Source organism: Neodiprion fabricii, chromosome 3, assembly GCF_021155785.1.
Source record: "Neodiprion fabricii isolate iyNeoFabr1 chromosome 3, iyNeoFabr1.1, whole genome shotgun sequence".
Taxonomy (NCBI): Eukaryota; Metazoa; Arthropoda; class Insecta; order Hymenoptera; family Diprionidae; genus Neodiprion; species Neodiprion fabricii.
Window position 1 is genome coordinate 31,215,851 of NC_060241.1, and position 27,749 is coordinate 31,243,599.

General features: G+C 41.9%; 4 protein-coding genes across 6 annotated transcripts; 3 read left to right on the forward strand and 1 right to left on the reverse strand.

The window, feature by feature from the left end:
* The first annotated feature begins 452 nt into the window (after positions 1-452).
* Positions 453-18,110, forward strand: LOC124178723 (ras-responsive element-binding protein 1). 3 transcript variants are annotated; one of them, XM_046562286.1, is made up of 5 exons: positions 453-1,270; positions 8,991-9,100; positions 10,172-10,242; positions 10,876-15,294; positions 15,430-18,110. In XM_046562286.1, the coding sequence occupies exons 2-5, from the start codon at positions 8,995-8,997 to the stop codon at positions 15,940-15,942; spliced, it is 5,109 nt and encodes a 1,702-aa protein (XP_046418242.1). In that variant the 5' UTR covers positions 453-1,270; positions 8,991-8,994; the 3' UTR covers positions 15,943-18,110. The 3 variants fall into 3 exon arrangements, with proteins under 3 accessions (XP_046418242.1, XP_046418244.1, XP_046418243.1); XM_046562287.1 differs by lacking the exon at positions 453-1,270 and adding an exon at positions 8,637-8,644; XM_046562288.1 differs by lacking the exon at positions 8,991-9,100.
* A 2,051-nt stretch (positions 18,111-20,161) lies between these two features.
* Positions 20,162-23,288, forward strand: LOC124178307 (dual specificity protein phosphatase CDC14C-like). Its single transcript, XM_046561543.1, has 9 exons — positions 20,162-20,168; positions 20,284-20,440; positions 20,532-20,779; positions 21,024-21,285; positions 21,371-21,500; positions 21,582-21,760; positions 21,954-22,093; positions 22,293-22,406; positions 23,029-23,288. The coding sequence occupies exons 1-9, from the start codon at positions 20,162-20,164 to the stop codon at positions 23,286-23,288; spliced, it is 1,497 nt and encodes a 498-aa protein (XP_046417499.1).
* A 1,272-nt stretch (positions 23,289-24,560) lies between these two features.
* Positions 24,561-26,351, forward strand: LOC124178868 (LDLR chaperone boca). Its single transcript, XM_046562623.1, has 5 exons — positions 24,561-24,962; positions 25,159-25,233; positions 25,320-25,480; positions 25,655-25,799; positions 25,910-26,351. The coding sequence occupies exons 1-5, from the start codon at positions 24,801-24,803 to the stop codon at positions 26,018-26,020; spliced, it is 654 nt and encodes a 217-aa protein (XP_046418579.1). The 5' UTR covers positions 24,561-24,800; the 3' UTR covers positions 26,021-26,351.
* On the reverse strand, positions 26,082-27,629 carry LOC124178308. Its single transcript, XM_046561544.1, has 4 exons — positions 27,604-27,629; positions 27,377-27,529; positions 27,053-27,146; positions 26,082-26,992 (listed from the first exon to the last, which is right to left on the reverse strand). The coding sequence occupies exons 1-4, from the start codon at positions 27,627-27,629 to the stop codon at positions 26,774-26,776; spliced, it is 492 nt and encodes a 163-aa protein (XP_046417500.1). The 3' UTR covers positions 26,082-26,773.
* Between the last annotated feature and the right edge of the window lie 120 nt (positions 27,630-27,749).

Consider the following 27,749-nt stretch of genomic DNA (forward strand, 5'->3'; position numbering starts at 1 on the left):
GCGGAGAGAGGCGGGGCGAAGCGGGGTAACTCACTGGTCGATCGCCACAGCTACAGACACGTGAAGCATCGCGAGGGATGCGAGGGGGAGGATAGGAAAGAGCCTCTTCCCTCTCCCCCTCCCGCCCCCGACCCGCCTACCGCCAGCTCTCTCTCTCTCTCTCTCTCTCTAGCTCTCTCCTCCGGCACCTTCCTCCCCCTGCGCGAGCCTTCGACGACGAGGAGGATCGTCTCGTTCGCCGCAGCGTCTCGTCCGCGCTAAGGGTGGGGGCATCGCTGGAGCGGCTAGTAGGGGAAACGGCGGAGAGGGAGGAAAGCACATTGGCGACCGTACGGAGAGCAGAAGAAGGGCGCAAGCGAGAGATCGAGGTGGTGGGGATACGCCGACGAACGACCGTGGGCGAGACAAGGACGGAGGGGGATGAGCTGCACTCACGGACAGGTTGAGAGAAATTCAACGAGAGCCAAGAGTCACTCTTCTTCGGGACGCGAGCCCGATAACACGCGCGCTGGATAGTCAAGCGACGTAAATAGAGCAACAAACTCTTTGCAATATTCGGACTGGCTTTAAAACTCTCATTGACATCACCGATCTTCGGTTCATTTCCTAAACAAATAAAAACATTTAAAATATGCTTAATAATAAATGTATACTTACGCGTACACGTAAAACTTGAAAAATTGTGTAAATATGGTTTAGTGATCTCATATGTGTGCGCGTGTTTTTGTGTAAAATATTAAGGACAAAATAAACTGATATGTATTCTTAGTTGGGTGTGTGATTTTCGTGTGCTTCGACTAATCTTACACTCTTCTTAACTTAAATCCCTGTTTGGTAGCTGAAAATTTTCTTGCGTGTAAATATCATGTTGACAGTAGTATGATCTTAAATCATTGTAAACATACACGTTCGGGAGTGAACTGAATAACACGGTTTGACATTATTCCCGCTCGTTGTTATCGTTCGTTTTTCGATACCGGAGATTTCTCCGCTCATGTCGGAAAAACGTAATCCGCAGCTAGTGTAACGATGAAGCGTGACGGTAAGATTTAGTTAGGTATTTTCGAGTGATTCGTCTTCTGTTCGGCACGAACTATGCACAGATGTGCGAAATTGCTTACCTTGTAATCCGGCAGAAACATCTATATTAGGCAGTGTGAATAAACAATCATCGACAGTGTCAACGAGTTGTCTCCCGAAGGATTTTATATGGTCATTGGATTTCACCTTCCGAAAAGCTGCTGCGTTAACATGGATTATTCTAATAAAGGTACGTTTTATCCGGCGTAATGTTTTGCTATCTCTATATACTCTATTTACACGTAACGCATACTATATATACCTATGCATCAGTTGTGACAGACGAGAATTTTGCTTCGCCAAATCACACGACGTTGAAGCTAGGCAGTCGGAATTAGCTGTCAAACGTTCTGACGTTCGTTCGATTAAGATAGTGGGTCCAAAAATCAAAATTTCGTGAGATACGTACCTCGGACCCCGGATACTTTCATAGAATCTTACATGAGGACAAAGCTATACAAACTGCATTTTTCTATTTACAAAAAGTTAGACACGGTTGGCCGCTAACTCCGGCTGCTGTAACTTCGGTTTCACCCGAATCATCAAACTTTGAGAAAATGTTGGATGCGTAGATACACGCGCGTCATGGTTCCCCTAATTACCCTGAACAACGGTATGCGCATCTGCTACGATATCTGGCACAGATACGATAACGTTCGATATTTAAGATTAGGGATACAAGTCTGATCAAGGCCGATAATCTTATTGGTCAGCGTTTACAACTTGCGCGGCAAAGTTTACATAGATACTGTTTACATACGTATACATACACATGTATATACGTGTATATATGTATATATATATATATGCACACGTATATTTCGTCGAACCTAATTATGTATCATAGGTATACAACTTTTTCCCACTTCCCGCGACCGGCAGAATCCATACCGACGTGGATTTCACCTTAATGTGTAATTGATCGTTAATGTTTATGTCCGTGCGATGTTACGCACCTGCCTGTTTCTCCCCTGCCGGCCATGATCGATAACTCAATCACAACTCCTTGCTCTCCAATCCCCCCCACTCGCACCCTCCCGTCATCCCACTCCAACCTTGTCGCCCTCTTGAATTGTACAATTGAGGCGAGATGTCAACGCCGTCGAGTCCGTAGAATAATTATTGTTCGCGCAACGGCCGTAACCAACGGAAAATCCACGCGATCCCAATGTTATCTGACGGTCAAAGAGCTAATCTCGTTTATGTGGTCCTTACGGTCTTCCCCCGAGCGCAAAGGCACACCTACAATTCCGATATACCCGAGTATAAGTGCCGGCGTGCGGTGCGCTTATCGCGAGTACCAATTCAATCGTGTCTTGTTTGTATATGCACTTGTACTTGTACTTGTCGCGGCTCCGTTATTTTCAAATTGTATAATCGAAACTATCCTCTGTCGGTCTGTTTTTCACTCAAGAGGAGGACTTGTTTTCGTTTGAGATTCTCCGAGAGACATCGATTCCAGCCGAGCAGATCGCGTTGCTGCGTGTGCGTGTCGAACAAACCAAAACACGAGAAGGCTCGTGGAATGACGTGTCCGAGGAATCGTTAATCTCCTTCTAACGGTTATTGAAAAAGGAGCAAACAGTAGCCAGCGGCCACTCAGATAAGGACCTTTTGTGTCCCATGAATTTTATCTAAATAACTTCCAAATATTTTCGTCTCTGCTGCTGCTGCTGCTGCTGCTGTGCGAGCTTTATGGTCTTTCTTTTCCTTCGTGACAAAATCTCTCGACGACGAACCGTGTAACTCGTACGTTATTTGTGAAACTCAGTTTCGTGTCGCGTACGTCAGGATTATTCCGAAACAATCTCAACGCGTTACAGGTACATTGCACGCCCAACTCGTCATCCCGATTGCTCTCGTCGCAGACAGCCAGTGATTGTATCGTAAACTTTCCCTGTCCGTACGTTCCATGCCACAGCATTTTTTCCCGGCAGTTAGGAATTCGTTACCTCAGAGTTACGCGCCGCTGTTCAGCCTTAGTGCCACGCATCGCGCATCGCCAGCATTATCTTTAATTCGCAATCGCATCTCGATATTACCTTTCCTCTCGCAGCCTCTAGGGTGTGGCTCGAACACCAACCCCCTATACATATTATTTTCCATCCCGCAAACAACCCCGATATAGGTATGTACATGCCTACATATATGTATAGACGCATTAACGGTATTGCGTTACCGTTCTATATTACATACCTAACTTCGTGTATGGGTGACTCAACGGGAGTCGTAACTGCAACGTACTTCGTCGACTATTGTACCCTTACAATCTCCGCGCCATTCCAGAGACGCTGAAGGTACTCTGATAAATCCACCCCGATGGTTATTTGCAATTACCTATTATATTCGGAAATATTTAAGCCGCGGGTGTACGTCTAATTAGAAATCCAAGAACCGAATTAACAGAGGACACTCTGGGGTACGCGTTGCGTAGGCAAAGCACGGCATGTAACAGTGCACGAACGTTACCCGGTTACCTACTCTTCACCACCCAAATAGTTGTAAATCGTCGGTATATCATTGTCGAGCTTCGGAAAAAATTGGTTCTTGATTTTGCGGGATGCGTTTGTACCTAGCGGAGTGGAGGGACGGCATTATGCGGTTGTATCCGGTTGGGCCACGTAATCTGCGATATCTTGAGCGCGGCAACGGGCCGCGGGGGTTGTGGGGTCGGGTGTGAAGTTGGCTTCATAACCAGGTTGCACCACCCTCCGTCTAGTTCTCTCCCCTACCTCGTTACTTTACGAACGACTCACACGCCAGCGACACCACCTGCACCCACTGTCCTCCGCCACCCCCCTCGGGGGCTGTGGATGTTATAGCTGCAGTCATGACATGGCTACGTATATGTATACCTAGGCATTATAGATCACTCCTAACACCGGACGGCGTTGCCTGGTAACCATCCTTCAAACATCGTTTTACGCCAGTGTTTTATACAAACGGAAAAAGCCTGCATCCACATCTTTCGTGCGCACCCATGTATATATACCTACACACATATATAATATATATATGTATGTATGTATGCATAATATACCTAGACGTACCGCGATTATCATTGCGTGTTACGTTCATCCGTCATCGTTGTGCACTACGACCGTTGAACGGTGAGAGAATAAACTCGAGTAATACCTAGAACCATTGCGCGATGGATCATGGATGTGTAAAAGGGTTTTTCCTCAAAGCTCCGCTAGCTGCAAGCGATCCTCCGGTGTACGAATCATTCGCACTACTCTGTAATACGTGCGTGCCGAATGTTTATATTTGTAGCAGCGTCGAAACAATGCGCGCCCAGCAGAAGACCGGAATTCCCCACAAGCACATGACCTTTGCTCTGCTGATCGACAGCTACGTACCTACATGTTTGCGCAATAATTTCTTAATCTTGTATTAATTTGCTTAAGATTGCAACTCCTTATTTCCCTGCACGCATCGAATTCCAAACGAGCATGTTTCGGATGTTGACCTCTTCTGTCGAATAAGTATCTATCACGGCTTTGAGTGCAATTATAATATTCGTTATTTTTATATCGAAGGAAATATGTAATTATGATTATTAGCTTCTGTAAATATGATTATTTGCTATAGGCAAATTCGTAATAACAAGTCAAAGGCGGGTGTAATCCAGATACAAATATCGAGATATTCGTGGAATTGAAATTCCATCCTTTTGTTGCAAAGTTTCACAAGCAGTTTCGCGAGATCAGTCATTCGCAATAGGTAAAGCGTACGGCAAAAACTTGGGATGTACCGCCGGACTGATTCGTCGTACGGTGAAAAGCTTATCCTCGAGGCGGCTTCGCGGAGTCCCGTCAGGTCCTCCAGGGCCTAAGTATCAAATCCTCTTACGTAACCAGGGTGGGCGGCAGCCGGGAACCGGGGTTGCCAAGGCAGCAGCTCTCGCAACACGCAAAGCTCGACGTTGTCCGCCATCTTTGCTCTAGTGGCGCGTGGGAGTCGAGTCGACGGAGGTGAGCACCGGGAGTAGAGGGGGAGAGAAAAAGGAGATAAAAGCAACCGTCGAGAGATCGGGCCTCGACCAATGACGCGGAGGATGCGTAGAAGGGACACGCCCTCTATCACAAGCGCTGGCTACAGCGCAGCATCCGTAATTCGACTCCCGCTCCGCCAAGCCAATCGATCTACCTACTCTCCAATCTAGACGACAGAGTTGAGCTCCGCGCATCCTCGTCGCCGCCACTGCGTGTCTCGATAACAAAACACCATTTTTCGATCCGAACGGTTATTTTTGTAAATAGCGATGTGTTGTTGTAGGTGCTACGTGTAGGTAGAGTACGAACGTTATAGATAGTATACCATGTATATTTATACACGCAACGTGGGGGTAAATCTCGTTATATCTACACTCGTCGTATAACTTTCACGGAATTCCATCGACGTGGAAATTTACATTTAAACGCTTCAAAGCGATTCGATTTCCCGCTCTCAACTATCCGCTTCCCTCCAAGCTCTCTTCCGGATCGACGAACTCGATCTCTGCATTCTTTTCTCTTACACTGTTTGCGGGTTGGACAGGCAATGAAACAAATCTCGACCTGCATGTTCATCTGTAACGTATACTTGCTTAATCAGAACAATTACACGCGATTGCACGAAATCGAATATATACAGATATAACGTTTCGACGGTTAAAAATCATTCGAAAAATAACAATTAACAATGCCTCGGTATTATACTAGGCTCGTTTTATACGCTACGTCGTTTCGTATATATCATCGATCGCCGCGTATCAAAAACTCAAAAGTGTAACTTATAACACTAGCGATTATACGAATAGGTAAATAGAAAAAGTGAAAGTCAGTGCGAACTTTAAAATTCATCCTCTCCAACTCTCTCTCTCTCTGACTTTTGTATTTTTGTACTTTTCTATTAGTTATTTTTTATTATCTTGTTTTAATTTTGAAAATTTTACAATAGTTAACTACTCTTTATTTTTACTGATTAATGGAACCTAATTTACTCCTGTTTTTATTTATGTTTATTGATGTATCCTTATTTTTGGTACTTCTGTTTTTTTTTCTGTTCTTATTGTTTTGTTTATCTTCTTTTGATTATCTTCCTTACGCGTATTTGCCGCATAGTCCTTAGGGGATCGTAGGGTCCCAGGACTTTTAATAAACCCGTTTCTCACTTTCTGTCTCTCTCTCTCTCTCTCTCTCTCTTTGGCGCGCGAGCGCGCTCGTGTGATGGACCGCGAAAATATGCCCTCGAGATTACAGTGTTTACATTCAACGACCTTGCGTACGTGAATATATAATATAGAGTCCTGCGACCGCCCGTACGCGATCATATTACGATAATACCGTTTTGCGGTTAAAAATCTGAAACTTGATCGGGCCAACGCATCGTACTTATAATTAATAGGTTACAACCAGTTTATCGCGCTCAATGCGCACGCGTGACGCCCCGGCGTGTATAAATCCAAGGGGTTCCCGGTACTCCGGGAGGTTATAATAGAAACGGGCGTTTCGAACGTCCCTGAATTAGTACGCTTAGGCGACTGCGTCGCACCTGCGGGAGCACTTTGGGGGTCAAGAGGTGCAGGTACCGGGATCGAGTTTTCGCGCCGATGAAAACTACCGCTAGTGCAGTATTATAGGCGTGTAATAAGCGTACGTGTGCAGGCCGCAGGTACAAGAGGCGTAGTCATCGTAGCTGGCGCATGGACGAGTCATTGTGTCGACAGAACCTGTTCGCCGTCATGTCAGGCATCCATCCATCCATCCATCCATCCATCCATCCATCCATCCATCCATTACGGACACATGTGTTACGTGAATGGATGGACCTTTTCGGGTTTACGTAAGACTGGCGACCGCGGGTCGAACGAGCAGCTATAAGCTCGAGTTCTTACCCAGAAAAAAACAGACGCAGACAATCGAATTCTTTAGAGTTCAGAAGTTCTATGGAAGAGATCCACAAAGTATCTATACATATTAATGCCTCTTGGAAACTGAAAGACGTCGTCGTGACATGCTGCTGCTTTATGCTCTTCACCTACTGAAAGCTGAATATTTTCATCTTAGCGTTATACACCTTATATGTATACTGCTCCTGAAAGGGGGGCAGGGGGGGGGGGGGGGGGAATAGATGCGTATAGGTGTTGAGATGCCGGAGTGTTTATCGATTTCTCTCAGCTCTTATGAATTATCGCCGATGCTCGAGCATCGACATGTTCCTTCGTCGTTCCTTACCACGCTGATTCTACCGCGAGTTTATATTACCGCGTTTACATATTTGATTTAGGCCGTATGCTTAGGCATGAAGCGGATCGAGGCAGATAGATTCTAGTTTGATGTCTGTGAGAGTAAGAAAAAGTATAAGGAGAGCGAAGAATTTAGTAAAAGGCAAACAATCGTCGGTTCGACAACGCGAGACGCGCTCCGAGTGACCGTGATTCACTTGTTATTTGAGAGCGCCGAATGTCCTTCTTAACTTGCATTATGTCGATACGTGTACAATTGTACACGTATCATGAATGCATGTGTGCGGTATACTTATGTCTACACATCTCGGGATCGCGTAGCGTACGGGGATAGCCAGCAATCTGAGTTACAGAGAAGAAGAGAAAAGTAATAACAACTCGAGAGATGTTTTGTCTGCGGCTCCTCGAACGTCGCCTCTTCTATCGTACCATACACGCTTCGTCGATCTCTGAGCGAATCTTACACCTACGCGTATTTCTGCAGACCTTATATATCCTTATCATGCGAGCGGTCGCGTTCGGTCCTTAAAATTACCTGATGAAGAAATATTATTGATCATTTTTATTGTTTTGTTTTATTTTTTTTTTTTTTTTATCTTCATCAAATACCGTAGAATCATTCCACATTAAATGACAAGGCCAGTAATATCCAGCGGTGTCACCTTATAATTAGAGGCGTGAAATGGTCGCACTGTGTATAACAAACGTTACGAAAAAATTTAGGTTGACTCGTGGTGATCGGGGTGGGGGAAACCTTGTAACAGATACGAGTCTGCGCTATAGAGTTTGTTGCAGCCGATGATCGGCTGCGGCTTCGAGGAAACGGTGACGAGTGACTCTGAGAAATCTCCCAACAGCTGATCACCGATTTCTCATCATTCGTGTGATAAACGTGATTAATTTTCTCGCATGCAGCCTGCTGCTGCTGCTCAGAAAAAATTATTAACGGCGATCCAGCCTGCAATTATTTCTCAACCCGTTTACTCCACATTATATTATATTCTTGTTAGGTACATGTATGTACCTACCTACCTACGCGTATAAGGTATAAGGTGAATCGAACCGTTTATTCCGTTATGCGGATTACAAATTACGCGTGATCTTGCAGCAGACACTATTTTATTGTGTAACATGCATACGTACATCTTATGTGTCTTATATACACTGTATGCGGTCAGAGATTCTTGACTCGCTGCTGTCCTGGATTCTCCATCTCCGGCTAGGCTGTACCAACTTCCTGAACACGTCAGATATATTCATTCTTTCCATCCATCATCGTCGTTGCCGTGGTATTCCCTGACGTGAGGAGGCAGTGAACTTCCTCACTTCCTTCGCGTATGTAGAAAAAGTTGCGTTTGTAATGTCTTTAATGCAACGAAATCAAATTTCCAGTAAAAGGAAACGTAATAATCACGCAGACGGGAGTTGGTGACGTGGTTTAGACAGTTACAAGTTCCGTCTCGAATATTATTTACCACTTAATCGTATACCGCGTTTCAGTCATTATCTTATTACGTCATTAATTTACGCACAAAACAAAAAACAAAGAGGCAATAGCACGAACCTAGCGGGGGGAAAATCGACACTGGAAACAGTATTCTTTGGTTTTACTCAATCGTCGGCAATTTTAATATTACAAATATCCTAGCCTAATTTTTTTTTTCTCAACTTTGTGTCACAGATTTATGACAGGCAGATTCCAAGGGTCTGCAGAAGAGCTGCTCTCTCGCTCTAGACACATGGCATGTCTCGCAGATGTTATTCCTCTTTCGCCAATCGTCCCTCTTTTGGGTAAGACTCATTCCAATGATTAATATACATATCAATTTCTCGCCACATTTCGCGCCAAAATTTCAGGGTATTGTACGTTTATATTTATTATTCCTATCGGAATTATAATCATGAATTGAAAATAACGAATCATTTCACCGGTGATATCATTTACAAGCTTTGTCGTCAAAGTTTGTAGTTCGGGAAAAGCGGTGACCGCATTGCCAGAACTGGGGAGTTCGATTTACGAGCGAACAAGAATTCCGCATACTAAAGCTTTGGGACAAAGACAGCAAGCCTTCTTGTGGATTACAAGCGTAATTGCTAAGGAAGAGTTGCGGTGAAGGAAGGTAGCTGACGTGACCGCAATATCCATCCTTCCTCGTTTAATACTCCCCTCCTCCGTTGCAATGATTAATTGATAATCATAATAAATGCTGATAACATTTATCAATTGGACTGTTATAATTCAGAACTATAGTGCTATTTCAATGCGAAAGTAACTTGGGAGACATTGTTAGTGGGACTATTGATCATCCTAATTTGTGATCTGTTATCCATATATTTGCAGAATTAGAGTACCAAGCATGCACTTGTTAATTAATCTGACGGTCGCAAAAACTAGACTCGTATAATGCCGAGGTTACGGTGCTTCTGTGGCTTTTAGGGTCACCAAGGATCTTCTGTCAGAACTGCAATTTCGTTTAAGGCAGGGCAGAGATTGTGTACGATTATAATAATTAGGTCGAATTCAGCATGCTTGTGCGCTTACAGATTACATTTGATTACCAGCAACGTTCTTTTAGAGCAAAGCTGCATATCAATTCATTCGCGAAATTGTCGATAATCTTTTTTATTTTTGAAGCAAGTTTTTTTTTTTTTTTTTTCTCTTTAATATCATGCACCCAGCCGAGACTGATAAAGTATTTTCTAGATTAAGAACAACTGATCCGAACCCGTCGCGCAGGCGAGTTATCCCAACCTTAATCTCTCCCAGTCTCTGACGCATCCATCCGAGGCAAAATAATAAGCGTATAAACGCGATACGCAAAAAACAAAAATAAATTTCGTATCTTCGCTTTGTGATTACAGTTACCGTAGACAACGGACTGGAGCAACGTCAGAACATCAAGACGCAAATTGATACAGATACGTTAGCGCCGGTAAGTTCATTTTCTTCTCGCTGAAATTTATCCGTCAGTGGCTTTTATCCCATTATTATAATGATCATGAAATTGCAAATCATAAACATCACAAGATCATTGGCGTGAAAATTTCTAAAATTTACGTTGCATCGCATTGTACAGCGAGGCAAAAACTTGTCGCCTGTGGTGCCATCTTTTCTCATAAATTTTGATGCTGCCTGCGCAACATTGTTTGTTTCTTTTTTCTTTAAAATTTTGAAGTGAGCTTACGCGCAGTGAGCCACGATTCTTTTTATTTTCAAATTTTTGCCAAAATCTGTAGATGTTGCCATTTGATCGAAGTACAATTTTCATTGCAAATATAAAATTTCTACGGAAATATGAAAAATTGATAGCACGAAGGTGCACGATCGACCTCATTATTGCACGTCTAATTTTCCATATTGATCACGAGTAATGTGTTTATCTGGTGCTTGTTCCTCCGCGGGCTGAAAATATTGACAAAACTCTCTTTTGTTCGTATAAGGTTTGTTGCCGCTTATCCCTCTCGAGAATGCAGCCTGTTCTGAAAAACAATTATACAGCGGCTGTATAGCCGCAGACATTCATTTGTACCTATGCTGACCACGTTCCTTCTTCTTCTCTTTCAAGGTCGACCAATCCGGCTCAGCTCTCGTTTGCCCTGCATGTTCGCTGGTGCTACCAAGTACGCGTGATCTGACGAATCACATACGGGGCCACAACTCGCGGAGAAACAGCGAGGGTAGTTCAGTCGACGACGAGTACACCTGTTGTGTCTGCAACAAGGTCCTCAGCTCGGCCAGCTCCCTGGACCGTCATATCCTGGTCCACTCCGGTGAGCGGCCGTTCAAGTGCGGAATCTGCGGAACTACCTTTACCACCAACGGCAACATGCATCGCCACATACGGACTGCCCACGGTAGCAGTTCGTCGAACAGTTGCACGGATTCAGACGGTAGCTGCGACTTCGACAGGCCCGAATTGAAGCGGCGGAGAGACGCGGAATTCAACAATAACAATAATCTGTCTAAGAGAAAATCGCCGGACCACATGGAGGACGACCTACCGGCGAGTAAACGACCGCACAAAATTCTGTTGAGGAACAAATCCACAACCAAGGCCGAGATTCAAACCGAGACTCAGCCGACTCACAGCTGCCCCTTATGCGGGAGGAACGATTTCGCGACGAGCAGCCTACTCAAGGCTCACTTTGACCAGGCTCATCCTGACTATCCTATGAAATGCGATATCTGCAATCTGATTTTTCAAACTCTTCAACTGCTGAATCAGCATCGTCGGACGGCTCATCGTTCGAACGATGACCAAAATGTGAATGTCGGAGACTCGGTTACCGGCTTTTCCGATTTGACCTTCATGGATTTTTCAGCCATAAACTTTCCGGGTATTGCTCGTACCCTTTGCGAGACTACACTGCATCTACCGGCGTCTGGGGAAGTAACTAAATTCCAATGCCGCAAGTGCTTCAGAGCTTTTCCCTGCAGAGCTTCTCTTGACTCCCATGAGACTGACTGTGGTACCCAAATAGCAGTGCGGGAAAACATTCCCGAGGATCAGTCAAAGAGAAACGACTTTTTCGCCGGATTGAATCTTCAAGATAAAGCGGCACTCACCGAAGCGAAGGAGGGAAAGGATCTAGCCGACATACAGAGCATCATTTCGCTCACGTCTGAAACAGCTATTCTGCAAAACTTTTCACGACCTGACACAATCACCCCGGATAACGTGATCAGGGCTGGGTCCAGCGTGGGTTCGTCCGGATCATCCTGCACCACATCCGCTGAAAACAACGAGGAAGAACTTCAGGATGCGTTCTCTGCCCAGTTTCGTCGGATGAAACTCCGCGGTGAATTTCCGTGCAGACTGTGCAACGCTATTTTCCCCAACCTCCGGGCTCTCAAGGGTCATAATCGGGCGCATATGGGAGTCAGTCCGGGAATGCCGTACCCCTGCAACATGTGCCCCTACACAAGCACCGACAAGGCCACCCTGGTGAAACACTTGCGATCTCACAACGGCGACCGACCTTATGAGTGCTCGATGTGCAATTACGCCTTCACAACAAAAGCAAACTGTGAGCGTCACTTGCGGAATCGTCACGCCAAGCTGACCCGCGAGGAAGTGAAGAAGGCGCTAATCTATCATCCCAGCGAAGATCCGCAGAACGATAACGGGGAACCCCAGGCACGAATCGTGCGGGACGACATGCGGACAATTCTTGTATATCCGATGGTACGCGAAGAAGCCATGCAACCGAAGACAATGAGCGTTGGCCCTGACGTAAAGGCCGAGATCAGGGTGATCGATGAGGCGAAACTTCGACAACCGGATCTTGGCAGTACGCGGCAGGATCCCCAGCCGAGTAGTTCCAATCAATCGGAGATATTCCAAGGTGAAAATCCGGAGATTCAACCGCTTGAGATGCAGGTACCAAGACACACCGATATTCCTATGGATATAGACCAACCTCAAGACTTGGTAACCAGGCCACTTCGGTTTACACACAACAACCGCGCTCACGACGATAACTCGTCGAGCGGAAGTGTATCGCCTCTAGTCACCGATGCCAATCAATTAGCAGCAACACACCAAAGACTTCCAAATCCTCACATCGGTATTCAAACATCCACCGGTCATTATAGCTCAGGCAATGACGTGCCGTTGGATCTATCGATGGACGCGTTGGATTTAAGCAAAAAATCGAAGGTAACGGAAACCAAACAACCTGCCGTTGCTCCAAACATGGAAGAATCCCACCGGAGTGATAACAACATTTACCACGCGGCGAATCAACTACTTTTAACGCAAGCTCTGCTCAAGAGTAGTCACAACCCCCAAACCGCAACCCTGCAGGAGGCACTTTATGCAAACGCTCAACTTCTGTTCCCAAACCTTGGCACTTTTTCACCTGCAAGTTTTATAACACCATTCATGTTGAATCCCCACCTCTTTGCAAACCCGGAGTTTGCTATGAACAGTAGACTTCCGAAGGAACCGATCAGAGGCCTGGGTTGCAGCGGTGGTAGCCTCGTAGAACCTCCGATTTCCAGACTCGAATTTGGAACACCTTATTCGCAAAGCAGCCAGGCTTCGTATCACTCGACCAGCGAAGACACCACCGCCAACTCGCCAAAGCTGATGTCCCCGAAGTTATCGAGCAAAGTACCCGCTGCTCGTGAAAAGATTGATAACTCGTCGTCATCAAATTCCGTTAAGATGGTTATAAAGAACGGCGTTCTCATGCCGAAACAGAAACAACGAAGGTACAGAACTGAGAGACCATTTTCTTGCGAACATTGTACGGCCAAGTTCACCCTGAGAAGCAACATGGAAAGACATGTGAAACAACAGCATCCGCAGTTTTGGAGCCAGCGACAACGAGGCGGGCATTCGACCAGAGGTCGACCGCCTACAAACCCACCGACACTACTGCAGAAATTCAACCAACCCACCTCTCAGCCAGTATCCCAGAACTTTCCGAGCATCCTACCAAAAATCGACAAAACCAGTTCGACGCAAAATCACGGGAAACATCCAATTTCTGACCAAGTCAAGTATGCGATTCTTGCACAACAGTTGAAGGGGAATAAACCAGAAGAGAATGACTCTGAGGCGGATTTGGTGATCGATGAGGAACCCAGAGAAGAAAAAGCTTCAGAATCTCAAGCACAGAATAGCGAACGGCAGCCCCTGAGTCTGCTGAGAGGTAAGCTAGAGGATAAAAATGATTACAATAAAGATAAAATTATGAAACAGCATGTGAATGAATTTTCGAAGGACTATTTGGTACAAATAAGAAAACAACATCTTGAAGAATTGAAAGTTGACGTTAAATTGTCTGATGCAAGTAATGCGGAAGATAATTCGGAAAAGGATGTAAAGGACGATATGGACGAGAACAAGCTGGAGGATCAGAAAACCGTGGAGAAAATTGACGAATCGGCCGATGTTGAAGAAGCTGAGAAAACCGGAGGGGAAGACGGCACTGTCGATCTTGCTAGCGTGTCGAAGCTACTTGACAACGCATCGCAACAGTACCAACAGTTTCAACCTCAGGATATGAGCGACGAGGAGGAGGGACTTGTTGCTGCAGCGAGCGAGGGAACCAATTCTGGAAGTGAAGAGAAATCCGATTCCAGCAACTCCGAGACCGTTAAAAAAAAGTCGGCGTATTCGATGGCACCGAACAGGGTTCCATGCCCGTACTGTGACAGAGTTTTCCCGTGGACGTCTTCATTGAGGAGACACATACTGACGCACACCGGGCAAAAACCCTACCAATGCCACTACTGTACGCTGCTATTTACAACAAAGTCGAACTGCGACCGTCATCTTTTTAGGAAACACGTGAAATCCAGCGGCAGAAGCCGGGCCAAAGCATCCAGAAAATTATCTTCCCGCCAAACCACTGCAAGCTTGATAAACAATAACGCTTTTGCGACGAGAAACGTTCCGGAGAGACCTTATAAGTGTAACGAATGTCCAAGCTCGACATTCTCGACTATGGGAAACCTGAAAAAGCATGTCACCTCCAAGCACCGCGGCAGGCGTGCGCCAAAATCGCGATCGGTCAGCTCGATGAGCGATGTGCAGAACAGCCCCAACGGATCTTCGAAACACAACGATCAAAGCGAATACGAAAGTCACTCTTCGAGTCCAGGAGAGACAGTGCGTAACTCGCCGATTAGCCTCGTAGAAGAAACTGTGCAGAAGGCCAATACTTCATCCAGCACCGACACATCGCAGTCCCTGAAGTCCTCTCCAGAATCCGGATCCACCGTATCATCAGGCTCGTCCGAATTACCATTCAAGTGTCACCTCTGCGATGGCAGCTTTACCGACAGGCAGGACTGCCTCGAACACATCAAACACGATCATAAACCTGAATACGAGCTTCTTTTGAAAAAAGGCGCGTTGGACATGGCTGCGGAAACCGAAAACCATCCCGAAGAGCAGCAACAACAACCACAACAGCAGAGCGAGGATGGAGAAGGTCAACGCGGCAAATTTCCAGATTACGCGAACAGAAAGGTAAATATTTTTAGTCGGTTGAAACGTATATACATAGGTATAATCCACGGTGTTTCAGCGTTTTTGTGGACGTTGCCGCACAGCCGCATGGCAGACGAATCGCCGATTAACCCGAAATTCTTTGATCTCTTTCAGGTGGTCTGCGCTTTCTGCATGCGCCGTTTTTGGTCAGCCGAAGATCTCAGGCGACACATGCGAACACACACGGGAGAGAGACCCTTCACATGCGACATTTGCCGTAGAAAGTTTACCCTGAAGCACAGCATGCTGCGACACCGCAAGAAGCACGACTCTGTTCGTTCCACGATTTACACCGGCGCCAGTGGGGACGAGGATGCCTCTCAGATGGCAATTAACAGCAATAGTAACAGTAACAGTGGGATTAAGACACAGGAGACGTCAGCCGTTCTTAATGCGGTGTCGGAGAACGCGACTCCGGTCCGATTTGGTGCCCACGCAAAATTGGCCAGTCTTCCTGGGAAACTTACAAACATTCAACGGTACAACAATCACGTGGAGAGCACGGATGAAAACGATTTGATCTCAAACCTTCTGGGCATTAGAGACAAAACTATTATTGACAGGGTTTTGCAAGGGTCTCCTGACGACGCAGCGAAGATACTTGGTGTTAAAAGTGGTCCGGAATGAGGTATTGTTTTGCACCGGGCATTATTTAATACAATCCCCCTGCTCTCTTTTACTGATTCTGTCAGATAACAATTTATTTTTTTTATCTTATTCTTGTTCATTGCTCCTTTCATTCCAATTATTACGATACGTTAAAGTTTTCTCTCTGTTTCTGCGATGTCGGGAAGTTGTCAATATTTTCAAATTTTCAAGAAACTTTGAAAATCGTTCTCAAGTTTTTCTTATTCACAAGCGTGCCTTAATATTAGATTGTATCAGCTCATTCTGCGCTAACATCGAAGTCGCATTGAGTATTTGTTCCTTAATCATCATTGATATAATTGTTTACCTCCGAGTTAGATTCTACATATGGATAAAAATCAGTTAGAATCAAGGCATTCAATGATCGTTTCTATCAATATAACTTGTAAATCTCTCAATTTTCAATTTTCTCTAACGGGGTCCGAGGAAGAAAAACATACATAAAAGTAATTATTTAAAATAATAAAATGTTTTTTGTGTGCGATTTGATGAATAACTTTTCTATGTTTAGATTTTTCACAATATAATATTATAAATATATACATCTACGTATAATATATTATATACATACATAAATGTACGTCTAAAGATTGGGCGTGCTTAATATTATATTGTTATTACTATTATCGCTATTACTATAAATAATACTACTGCACTGTTGTTGGATTATACGATCACGTATTACTGCGCCACTATTAAGGGTAGGGGTAAATAGATAGAATTGCTGATTAATAGAAGGATCAGAGTATCGTGAATATTTTCATAGACGTGAAAATCTCATCAGTAGAATTCCAAAATGTGGGATTTTCAAGCACAGATAATAGAAAATGTGGTAAATCGAAATACAAAAAGACCAAATATGGTACAGCAAAATCGAGCATCTGTATACGATTCTATATTATCGAGAAAAATTCTGTCGATTCTACAGTTTGGCATTCTATGTTCCGACCTTTCTAATCTTTCACTTTTCCATACTTCGACTTTCACCGTTTTTAAATTATAGATAAATCAAGCTTTTCCTTTTATAAAAGTTCTATACTGTGTGCCCTTCTATTTTTTGATCTTACTATATATCTACCCCGACCCCACTACTATGTGTCTCATTTGGAGATGCTTGTGGGGTCTTACTTTGTGGCAAGGTCCGAAGGATCGTTGGAAAACCATGGCACCTGTAACAACTAAATCGACGATTTTGTGCAGTTGGAGGTTTCGTTTCTGTCGTTCCGAGATATATATCGCGTTCATATAATGTATATGTATGCATACATGTATACATTTTATATGAACTCTTGAAAATATCTCTTGAACCTAACTAAATATCGTTACACATATAAATATAAAACTATAGGTAGACATACATTTTTTTTCTTCTTTTTTTTTTTATGGTAGTATTTAGAAATCAGTATCTCGTCGCAATGGAACGTCGACCGTATAGATTGTAAAATTGAATTTGGTGTTGCAGCGTTGACAATTATTAAATTGCAACGGGCGACGTTGCATCGCGAATCGTTTAGCTGCGTTTTGATTGAACGAAATCAATTTCAAGCAACGAATTACGGAAAGCCATATATGAATTTTATTTAAGTATCAGCTAACATATTCGCGTCTGGTACACGTCGCGGTATGTCGGTGCATTTTAGAGTGCCTTTCTAGCCAAGATATCTTTGAACAAGGAATCGGATTAACTTGGCTTATTTTCTCTAGTAAATGAATAAACAAAATTAAGAAATAAATAAAGATAAAAAGTACTTATTAAAATGAAGGTAAACAAATCCGTCGTATATTGCAATGTTGGTAAAAATTTTATTAATTTTTAAAGTAACCACATACTTTCTATTAGAGCGTTGTATACTCGATATCTCATAGGATTAATATTACCAATGCCATTCGTAATTGAATCATCTTTTCAATTCCAGCGTCGTATTTTTATAATTATTCTTATATAATGTCGATGAAGCAATTTTAAAACACGATGAGTTCTGACTAAAGTTAAAACCAAACAATGACGTAATATTTTGAAAGAACTTTTGAAGTGATCGACGAAGCGTCATCTTTGTGAAAAGAAATTATTTTTAAAAAATTATTAAAAAACAAAAGCATAAAAAAAATGCATAAAAAGGGAAAAATTAAAACTAAAACGCAATATAATCAAGGTATTTTATTACATTTAATTGATTTATATATATATACATGAATGTATATGTATATATACACACACACACGCGTGTATATACGTATATATGTAGATATATATAAATATATATAAATATTCAATATATATATATATATATATATATATATATAAATATCTATATATTATATATTGATATAATATATCTATATGTGTGGGTGTGTGTGTATATTTATATATATATACACGCATGTACATACGCATATATATGCATATACATTTTGTTATTCAAGCGTTAATTATAACGTAAATATTATTCATAGTCTATTTTAATTGCAGTAATATAAAAATGTATTGTGGTCTTTGAAATGCAATAAAACTAAATAAAGTTTACCCGATGTGTACTCGTGTTTTGTGGAACGCGATGCAACTGAAGGGCATATGCGATCTCGGGGTAATCGAACCCCCAGGCTCGAATAACTTGAAGCTGTTTAAGCTTAACATTAATAGGTTATGAATTATTAAGTGAAATATAAACTTGTCCATTTCTCTTCTTTATCTAAGAATATTTATTCTGTTTACATTAGACATGACTGTAAACTGTTGTGTAAACACCTTTAAGCCTTCGAGAGTTTTAGTCGGCTCTCGGGCTTGAAGACTTTATACATACCCATTGTATAACACGCAGGCATGCATACGTACGTATATATGTACATATTATATATGGCGCACACACACACACACACACACACATACAGATGCGCGCGCGCAGTTTGACGAATTTAAAAATTGACCTCTCAACTAAAGTTTGAATGGGAGTACCACACATATAGTATATCACTTGCTACATATTAAAAACGTTATATCTTGGGTATAATAAGTAATTAAATGAATGATTTGCAAATGATAAAATTATTTATTATGTCTGAATGTGAACTGTGCGATTTTATCTGATAAAAATATAAAATTATTATTATACTAATGTTATAGATGATTGCCTTGTACCTTTTGTCGGTTTGACTGTTAGTCAAATATATGATTATCTACTGTCAATAATTAACGAATTTTTCAATTTGATCCATCTACGAACATCCCTTCCCTCGCGAATTTTATCGCTTGAACTTCGGATTATTCTAGTAACCCAAACCTAATTTTTCAAGCTTTGATGAAATCTTACATCTGACCTTGCTTGGCTGGTATTCTCAACAAATTTAAGTTCTATAATATTTTGAACTACTGCCACACAATTATCTATTATTGAAATTTTAATCATCCAAGAACGATTGTAATTCGTGATTGATCGACCATCGTTTAGTGATTACTGAAGTTATCTGCAAACGATTCAGCAAAATCGCAAAATAAAATTAATCGCATAAAAATTGAAGGAACAGAAAAATGAGCTAATCTCACGTCGGTGAATCAAAAATGAAGTCACTGGTTTGGCACGCAAAATCATAGTATTTTCACATTGTATGTATTTAATGTCCAAGACAATGAAACTTATTTTTATAACGTGATCGTTAAGATTTCTGTAATTATAACCCACAAAATTCAAAACAATTATTGTTCCGCCAATTCTAATGTATTTAATTTTGGTCAATTTGTTCTTGCCGTCGAGCTGATTAAATGACTAAAAATTCTAAGCGGCACAAATCCTACAAAATTCATCATTTTGACAAATATGCTATCCAACTGATCGCTGAATTTTGTGATAATCCAAGTGAGTTTAGACTGGAGGTAAGGACAAATGTAACATTATCTAGTGCACTGCCACTATGGAATAACCATTTTCTAATGTGCTCACTCCTTATCCTACAATGCTCGCGGAATTAAAATCCAGTAGCGGCTTATAGTAATTTTTCATGAGTTATTTGCTTCAGAATGAAATTGCACGCACGCAACCACCTTAAGCGTTGATAGCCTTTAACTCAACACAAAAGCTATCTGGTCGATTGAATGAGTGTATTTAGGCCCGTAGTGCACGCTGCAATACGTATCTTCAACTTCTTCCAAAAAGTAATTACACCCACCCACGGATTCAACGACGTGGCGAGTTCGACATCGAAGATGGGGGGTGAGCTGCCATCAAATTAGCGAATACAATATCCCCGCTACCGTATAATTGAGACCACCTGATTTGAAAGGACGAAGCATCGTTTACAGCCAACCCGAGGTAACGTACGTTGCAGAGTACATAAAAAACAAGCTCTACTTCGCAACCTTGGCGGCAGGTCGAAGAGAGGCAAGGAGTACATCGGATATTCACTTCTTCAGTACCGACAATGAGCTGGTATATAACAACTTTTATAACGACTTTGGTCCCTTGAATTTGGCCTGCTTGTACAAGTAAGCCTCATATATCTTGTAGTACATATTCGTTTTGAATGTTTATTATTCAATCGATCATCCCTGGAAACAAGAAACACGCCCTTCACAGATACTGTTGCACGGTTAATGAGAAATTGACAAGTCCTACCAACCGGAAAAAGCAGATTGTCCACTACACATCGCAGAATCAACAGAAAAGAGCAAATGCTGCATTCTTGATAGCTTGTTACGCCATTCTCTACTTGAAGAAGTCACCCAAAGAGGCTTACAAACCTCTGATTGCAGCCAACGGACACCCGCTGAGACCTTTTCAAGATGCTTCGATGGGGGTCTCCATTTATAACATTAAACTGCTAGGTAACATTCTCGACATCCTAAACACGAGTTGTGTTGTATAGTGTCGTTTATGAGTAGGTTTCATCAACAATAGTCAATTGGTCAACGCACTGCAGCATCCTCTCTCGTAACTCTATTCGCTAAAGATCGAAGCGAAGCTTGTTCTTCAGCTACAGTGTTACAGCCTCGTTCTTGGAAATATCTGCTCTACGCGCCCACAATATTGATAATACGATTGAAACAGAACACCCTTGAATTTACGCAGACTGTCTAAATGCCATCCACAAAGCGGCAGCGTTCGGTTTCTTTAATTTCGATGACTTTGATCTTGCCGAATATGAGAAATACGAGCAGATGCGGAACGGCGATCTGAATTGGATGGTTCCGCAAAAGTTCTTGGCATTTGTTGGCCCCAGTACGGAGCTTGGATCGGTGTATCATCCTCCAGAGCGATATCTTGAGTACTTCCAGAAAAATAACGTCATAGCTGTTGTTAGACTGAACAAGAAATCTTACGAGGCATCCAGGTATCGCGAACAGGCGTAATTTTAAAGCTGAACCGTGTGATAAAAAGCTTTACGTGCCGATGAGACGAATGCATTGTAACTGCAGGTTCACCAGAGCAGGAATCACACATTACGACATGTTCATGCCTGACGGTAGCGTGCCTCCCAAAAGAGTACTGGACTACTTTTTGCGATTGGCTGAGACGACCGTTGGACCAATCGCTGTGCATTGTAAGGTACGCAAAATAAATTTATGAAAGAAATTATTTTGAGAATGGTTCAACCTAACTGAATACTGTATAACTATTTATACGCAGGCGGGCTTAGGTAGAACAGGATCGCTGATCGCAGCCTACTTAGTCAAACATTATAGAATGTCAGCGAAAGAAGCCATCGCCTGGATGAGAATATGTCGTCCTGGTTCCGTTATCGGACATCAGCAAGCATGGCTGGAGGATATGGAAAGCATGCTTTGGCGGGAAGGACAACAGTATAGGTATCAGCGGTTGCATAGATGTCTTATATAGGTACTGTATGCAGTTTACACGCAGGGTACAAAAGGTGTACAATATTTCGGAGTTTAAAAACATGTGTAACAAAAATCTTATCCTGCGGTCATTGTCTCATTGTCACGCAATTCACAACTCGTTGTTAACCGTAATGGATGTGTATTCTTGATCGTACAACAGGTTGAAATACCACGGTGACGGAGACATGATATTACATCACAAGAGAGGAATTTACTCAATGGCTAAAAAAGTGGAGAAGCAGCTTGACCAGGCTCATGGTACTAACCGTTTTGACGCCACGCATTTCAACAAACTTTTAGGCAAGTCGTTGTCGTCACATTTGTCTAACATGTGTCCTGCACTATTGATATGCACCAACCGATCCCTGGGGACCGTCCAAGTTTTTAGATTAGCACGATTAGTAAATCAGCATATCTGTTGCGGAAATGCATTGCTTGAAGAATCTGCAAATTTCGCTGTCAAATCTTAACAGCTGTCTGAACAATTACCATATTTCAGTGGAAAACAACTCTGGCAACACAACAGACCTGGAACTACCAGTCATAGCGGAACGGCGAAGACACAACGTAGCTTTGACCAGAACGAGTAAACCAGGCTTAGCTAGTATTCTAGGTATGAAAGCATTTCGGAGGAGGTGCATGAACTGTGGGAGGAACAAATCAGAAAAGCATTACGGATACCCTAAGAAGTTAATTCTTCTCTGTGTGACAACACTATAAGTGTTTTTATATCTTATACCCTCTTCTGTTTAAATTAAAACTGCCGCCTCACAGGCCGTGCTCGATTCAAAGCGATGCATCACAAATTTCAAATTTCAAAGTCTTAGTAAGGCTAACTTAATTAAATCTTCTCTGTGTAGATGAGGTCAATTAATGTAAAACAGAAGCGGGTTGTTCTTTAAATGGTAAACACCGACAGGTATTAAGTTACTTGCTCACAAAAACTAATGCATTGGAAAAATATTAAATCAGACTTGTATATTTCGGACGTAAATTCCGAACCTAATTTCAACAGATTGAAGTTTTTTGGATTGTGGAATTGCCTTACGAAGAAAACCACAGCTTTTCCTGATTTGTATTCTTGAGATTTAGATTAGATTCTGATAAAAGCTTCCCTCTACAGATCTTGAGTAACTAAATTCTCGTGCCGTGTTCTATACAGTACATAAATACTCTACTCAAAGAGGCATGATTCATTGCTTCGCCATTAAGTCATTCAACTATGATTTTATTAGGTAAATTATGTACGGTTGGAGGTAGCACGCCCTTCAACTCCGACAAAAACTCGCAAATAGGACGAAAAGGAGCTTCAGATGCAGTGAATTACAAATCAAAAAACAATGGCAACCTCCACTGCCTGACACAAGGAGACCGACTGAATGAGATAAAAATCAATCGTAACAAACTCTCAGTTAACTCTTTGCTATTCTCAAGGAACAACGTCGCCCCGCCACCGCAGTCTAACTCCGCAAAGAGATTACAACGAAGGAAGTGAAACTATCGCATGTTCAACGAGTTTTAAGGATGCCGAATGTTTGCTATGTAAAAAAATAATTCCGGTCTCATCGATATACAGATATCTCCTTGGTACATTTAGTAAATAAATTCTTATAGCATAATTAGCCTCATTGAATAGCTGCTGAATATTCAACAACTATATGTAGTCAGAATATAAACTGCATACACACTAAGAACAAAAATTGTACCGAATCAACAAAATCATTTGAATTGAATATCTATTCAGTATAAATTATAGGTACTAATTTTTTATACAACGAAGTATCACTTGGGTTGACATCAATCTTAGCTTTGCCGTATCAACTGAAATTCACTTGCTCAAATACTTATACTGCGAGACAAGAAATGGTTCAGTTTAGTTAACAAACTGCTTTCCTCGTTTCAATAATTGCGTTTTATCGTAATCATAATACGAAAAAATATCGTCTCACAATTGTTCGATCGAAGGCATTTACCTCAAAAACAAAAGATTCAAATAATATTCCTACAAGAACTATGCCGTATCGATATTTAGTTTAATTTGTGCACAATTATTTCTTTTGAAACTACAAATTCTGATGACACGACAGCACACGAATTGGGCGTGATTAGACAAGATGGCGATGCTTCAAAATTACGTTCAAGATTAACTTTCAGATAGCCATTTTGTTAGATGAATTGTTTCAGCTTCCAGAACCCGAAGAAATAGTGGAATTCGTAATTCGTGGTAAAAAAAAATGCTTGTCCAAATCTGGCTGCTTTGATATATATAAATCAATTTTGAACTATCACTTCAATAATTTTCATTTCCATCAATGGAACTGTTACCAAAATTATTCCAACGATACATGGTGGAGGAGATAATAAACGAGTCAAAATCGATCAAAATAAATGAAAAAATAGGAAATTTTGACATGGCTGGTAGTTGTAGGAATGTATTGGACTATTTTTAAATAGTGATTTTACGATGATGGGCAGATCACAGGATTTTATCGAAAAAAAATAGTAACAATTGTGTGCAAATCTGACCGTGCATATCTATCGTTCGTAGTCAACGTGTCAGAGGAAACGGGGAAATATTTCCGTCGGTACAAGAACATGTGAATTGATCGTGCCGGTACTGCAAAATGCATACTTACCTGTTGTTCATACAGGCAGCGGTAGCTCGCTATTTAACTTTTCTGATGCATGGACTCCCGCAAGAGTTTACTGTATTATCATTGGCTGAGGGCTCTTCGGCTGCTTCGGTTAAGGAAACTTCCTAACAGTTCCTAAGTCCGTGCGATAATCACCACTGATGGTGACGTAGCACTTCGCCGTGGTGTCAACCGACGTAGAAGATAACCTCAATCTTATGGTCACGATTAAATTTTGCAATTTACACCATTTACATTGTATATAGATATGAAAATTCCTTGCAATTGATCATTTTTTTCGCGAAGTCTGTTGTATAAGTGTGCACAAGGTTTCTAAAACGTTGTATGCGTAGGTCTTATTGTGAATAACTAGCATGTCAAAAATGAAAAATATTTTTAAGTTTTTCTTACTAGTGTTACTTATTTGCATACCGAATGCAAATTGTTCAAAGCCTGAGGAAAAACCTAGTTGGGCTAAAAAGGACATTCGTGATTATACGGATGCAGATATGGAGAGGTTATTGGACCAGTGGGAGGTGAGTTTTCAGTCTTCGAACGATTTTGGCTGAATTTGTTTATGCAGCCACATTAGCAATCGTAGAAACTACCTGGTGGTTTCCACTCTATTCTAGAATCCGATTGGCTGCTGCGTATACTGTATAAAGTTAATCACATATAACCCATTTGTCTGAAATCATTTTTTCCATCACTGACTTATCTTTAAATTCACAGGAAGGTGATGACCCTTTAGAGCCAGATGAACTTCCAGAACACCTTCGCCCGAGCCCAAAAATTGACTTGGCAAAGGTTAAGCAGAGAATAAAAATAGCGATATGAAATCAATAATAATGAAATATAATTTCGATAATAATTTCACTTTCCTCATTTCACAGCTTGATATGACGAATGCAGATAATGTCATTAGAGCAACTAAAAAAGGCAAAGGTTTAATGATGTTCGTGGGATTGAAAAAAGAATATTCTCGTGAAGAAACTGAATCTATAACGCAACGATGGCAGACTGGCCTTCATAATAATCATATTATTGCAGAAAGGTAATAACACTGGGAAAAATGATTGGTCAAGTCATTTTCATAGCATTGAAAGAAATAATTCTGCAACTGTTGCAACATTTGTTTTTTAACTCTTTAAATTGGCGTTACTCTCATATGGCATCAACACAAATTTCATATTACTGCGACCAGTCAATTCATCTAAATCTTTTCCAGATACATAATTGACGACAATAGAGCAATTTTCATGTTTCGCGACGGTGCCCAGGTCATTGATGCAAAAGGATTTCTCTTGGAGCAACCAGAATTGACAGAAATAACATTTGAGGGTCAAACTTTTAATGGAAAATATAATAAAGAGGTATAAAGAAAGGTCACTTTCCTTCTATTCAGGAAGATGATTTTTGCAAAAATAGAATAAAGGTAATGTACGAAAAATTTACACAAAATTGAGCGGTGCTTTTCTTTCAGAATATGGCCGAAGAAACAGCAGGTGAATCAAAGGTAAAAACCAAGAAGAAAATTTCGAAACCTACTACAGAAACAAAACGTGAAACAGCAAACAATAAAGATGAACTATGAGTCAAAATAGACGGTGGTGCGGGAAAAGATATCTGATTACCAATTTTTGCAATTATAGACGATCTTTGCAATTGTGTAAATTATTTCTAAATGATAATGAGTGAAATTGATTGTGGTAACTGAATTAATTCGTCATACATCGTACAAAAGCATAAATAGAAGAAGACATAAGTAAGAGAGGGTTGATTGAATCTGAAATAACATCTAAACATGCTCACAAATGTGCTTTTTTTTTAGTTACTGTTGTTTTTAAATTTCGAGTGTATATGTATGAATGATGCAATTGTAAGTTCCTTCTGGTGTACCTACATTATATTTTGTACATTTCGTTTTCTACTGTGCCCTTATTTACCTTCTATAGTTGTTTAATATGCGTATTATTGTGAGAACCTGTGCAAGAATGTGAAGAACTTCTATAAAATCTGGTAGCACCTCTCAGAAATACAATCAGATAAGGATCAGAACTCCTAAGACAATGATTTCTATGATGACAAGGAATATAGAAACAAATGTAAAGTTTAAATTGTGTCCTTAATTGAAAACTTCCATTATATGGGAATCCTTTAACAATGATGCCATTTCGTTACGATGGGAAGACCATATTCATATAATCATACATACATAGTATCAAAGTTCGAAACCAAGTTTTGAATTTTCGGCTGTTCAGAAAGTGACGTCACCCGAAATTTTTTCTTCCCTGACGTCATCGATCTATAGTAATCGTCGACCACGAAAATCAGTTAACTGAATTCCTCAGTCCGGAAACAACCGCGCAGTAGAGAGGACGTAAGGGAATCGCGCTCCGCAAATTTCGAGTACCGGGTTCTCTACCTCCTGGATCCTGCGCTTCGGATCCGCTTTCTGATGCAACTCGAATTCAAGGACGAGCGCTCGGTGGTTCCTGCGCTCCAGGTCCTCCACCTGGTGGACCTCGACCTCCAGGAGAAGCGCTCCGTAGTTTTGGCTGTCCAGATACTTGACCTGGTGACTTTCGAGCTTCAGGATTAATTTTCAATAAATTTGGCTGTCCAGGTCCTCCACCGGGTGGATCTCGACCTCCAGGACAAGCGCTTCGTGGTTCCTGCGCTCCAGGTCCGCTACCTGGTGAAACTCGACTTCCAGGACACAGGCTCCATAGTTCTGGTTGTCCAGGTTCTTGACCTGGTGACTTTCGACCTTCAGGACTAATTTTCCGTAAATTTGGCTGTCCAGGTCCTCCACCTGGTGGATCTCGACCTCCAGGACAAGTACTCCATAGTTTTTGAGATCCAGGTCCGCTACTAGGTGAAACTCGGCATCTAGGAAAACCGCTCCGTAGCTCTGGCTGTCCAGGTTCTTGACCTGGTGACTTGACCAAGCGCTCCGTAGTTTCTGCGCTCCAGGTCTGCTACTTGGTGAAACTTGACATCCAGGACAAGCGCTCCGTAGTTCTGACTGTCTAGGTCCTTTACCTTGTGGATTTCGACCTCCAGGACTAGCGCTTCGTAGTTACTGCACTCGAGGTGCAAACTCAGCGACGCCAGATTGGCAGATTGGCGGGCCGCGAATCTTGCGTCGCGAAAATCGCGGACCCAGTTCGGTACCTAGAAGCCTGACAATGATTTGCCATGATGACTTATAATGATGAAAACCGTCTGTACGAGGTTGAGATTATCATACGACGAGAATAAATATTCCCGGTAGGACTGATGAGACATTCTTGGCGTAGAAACTCGACTTCACGGACTAG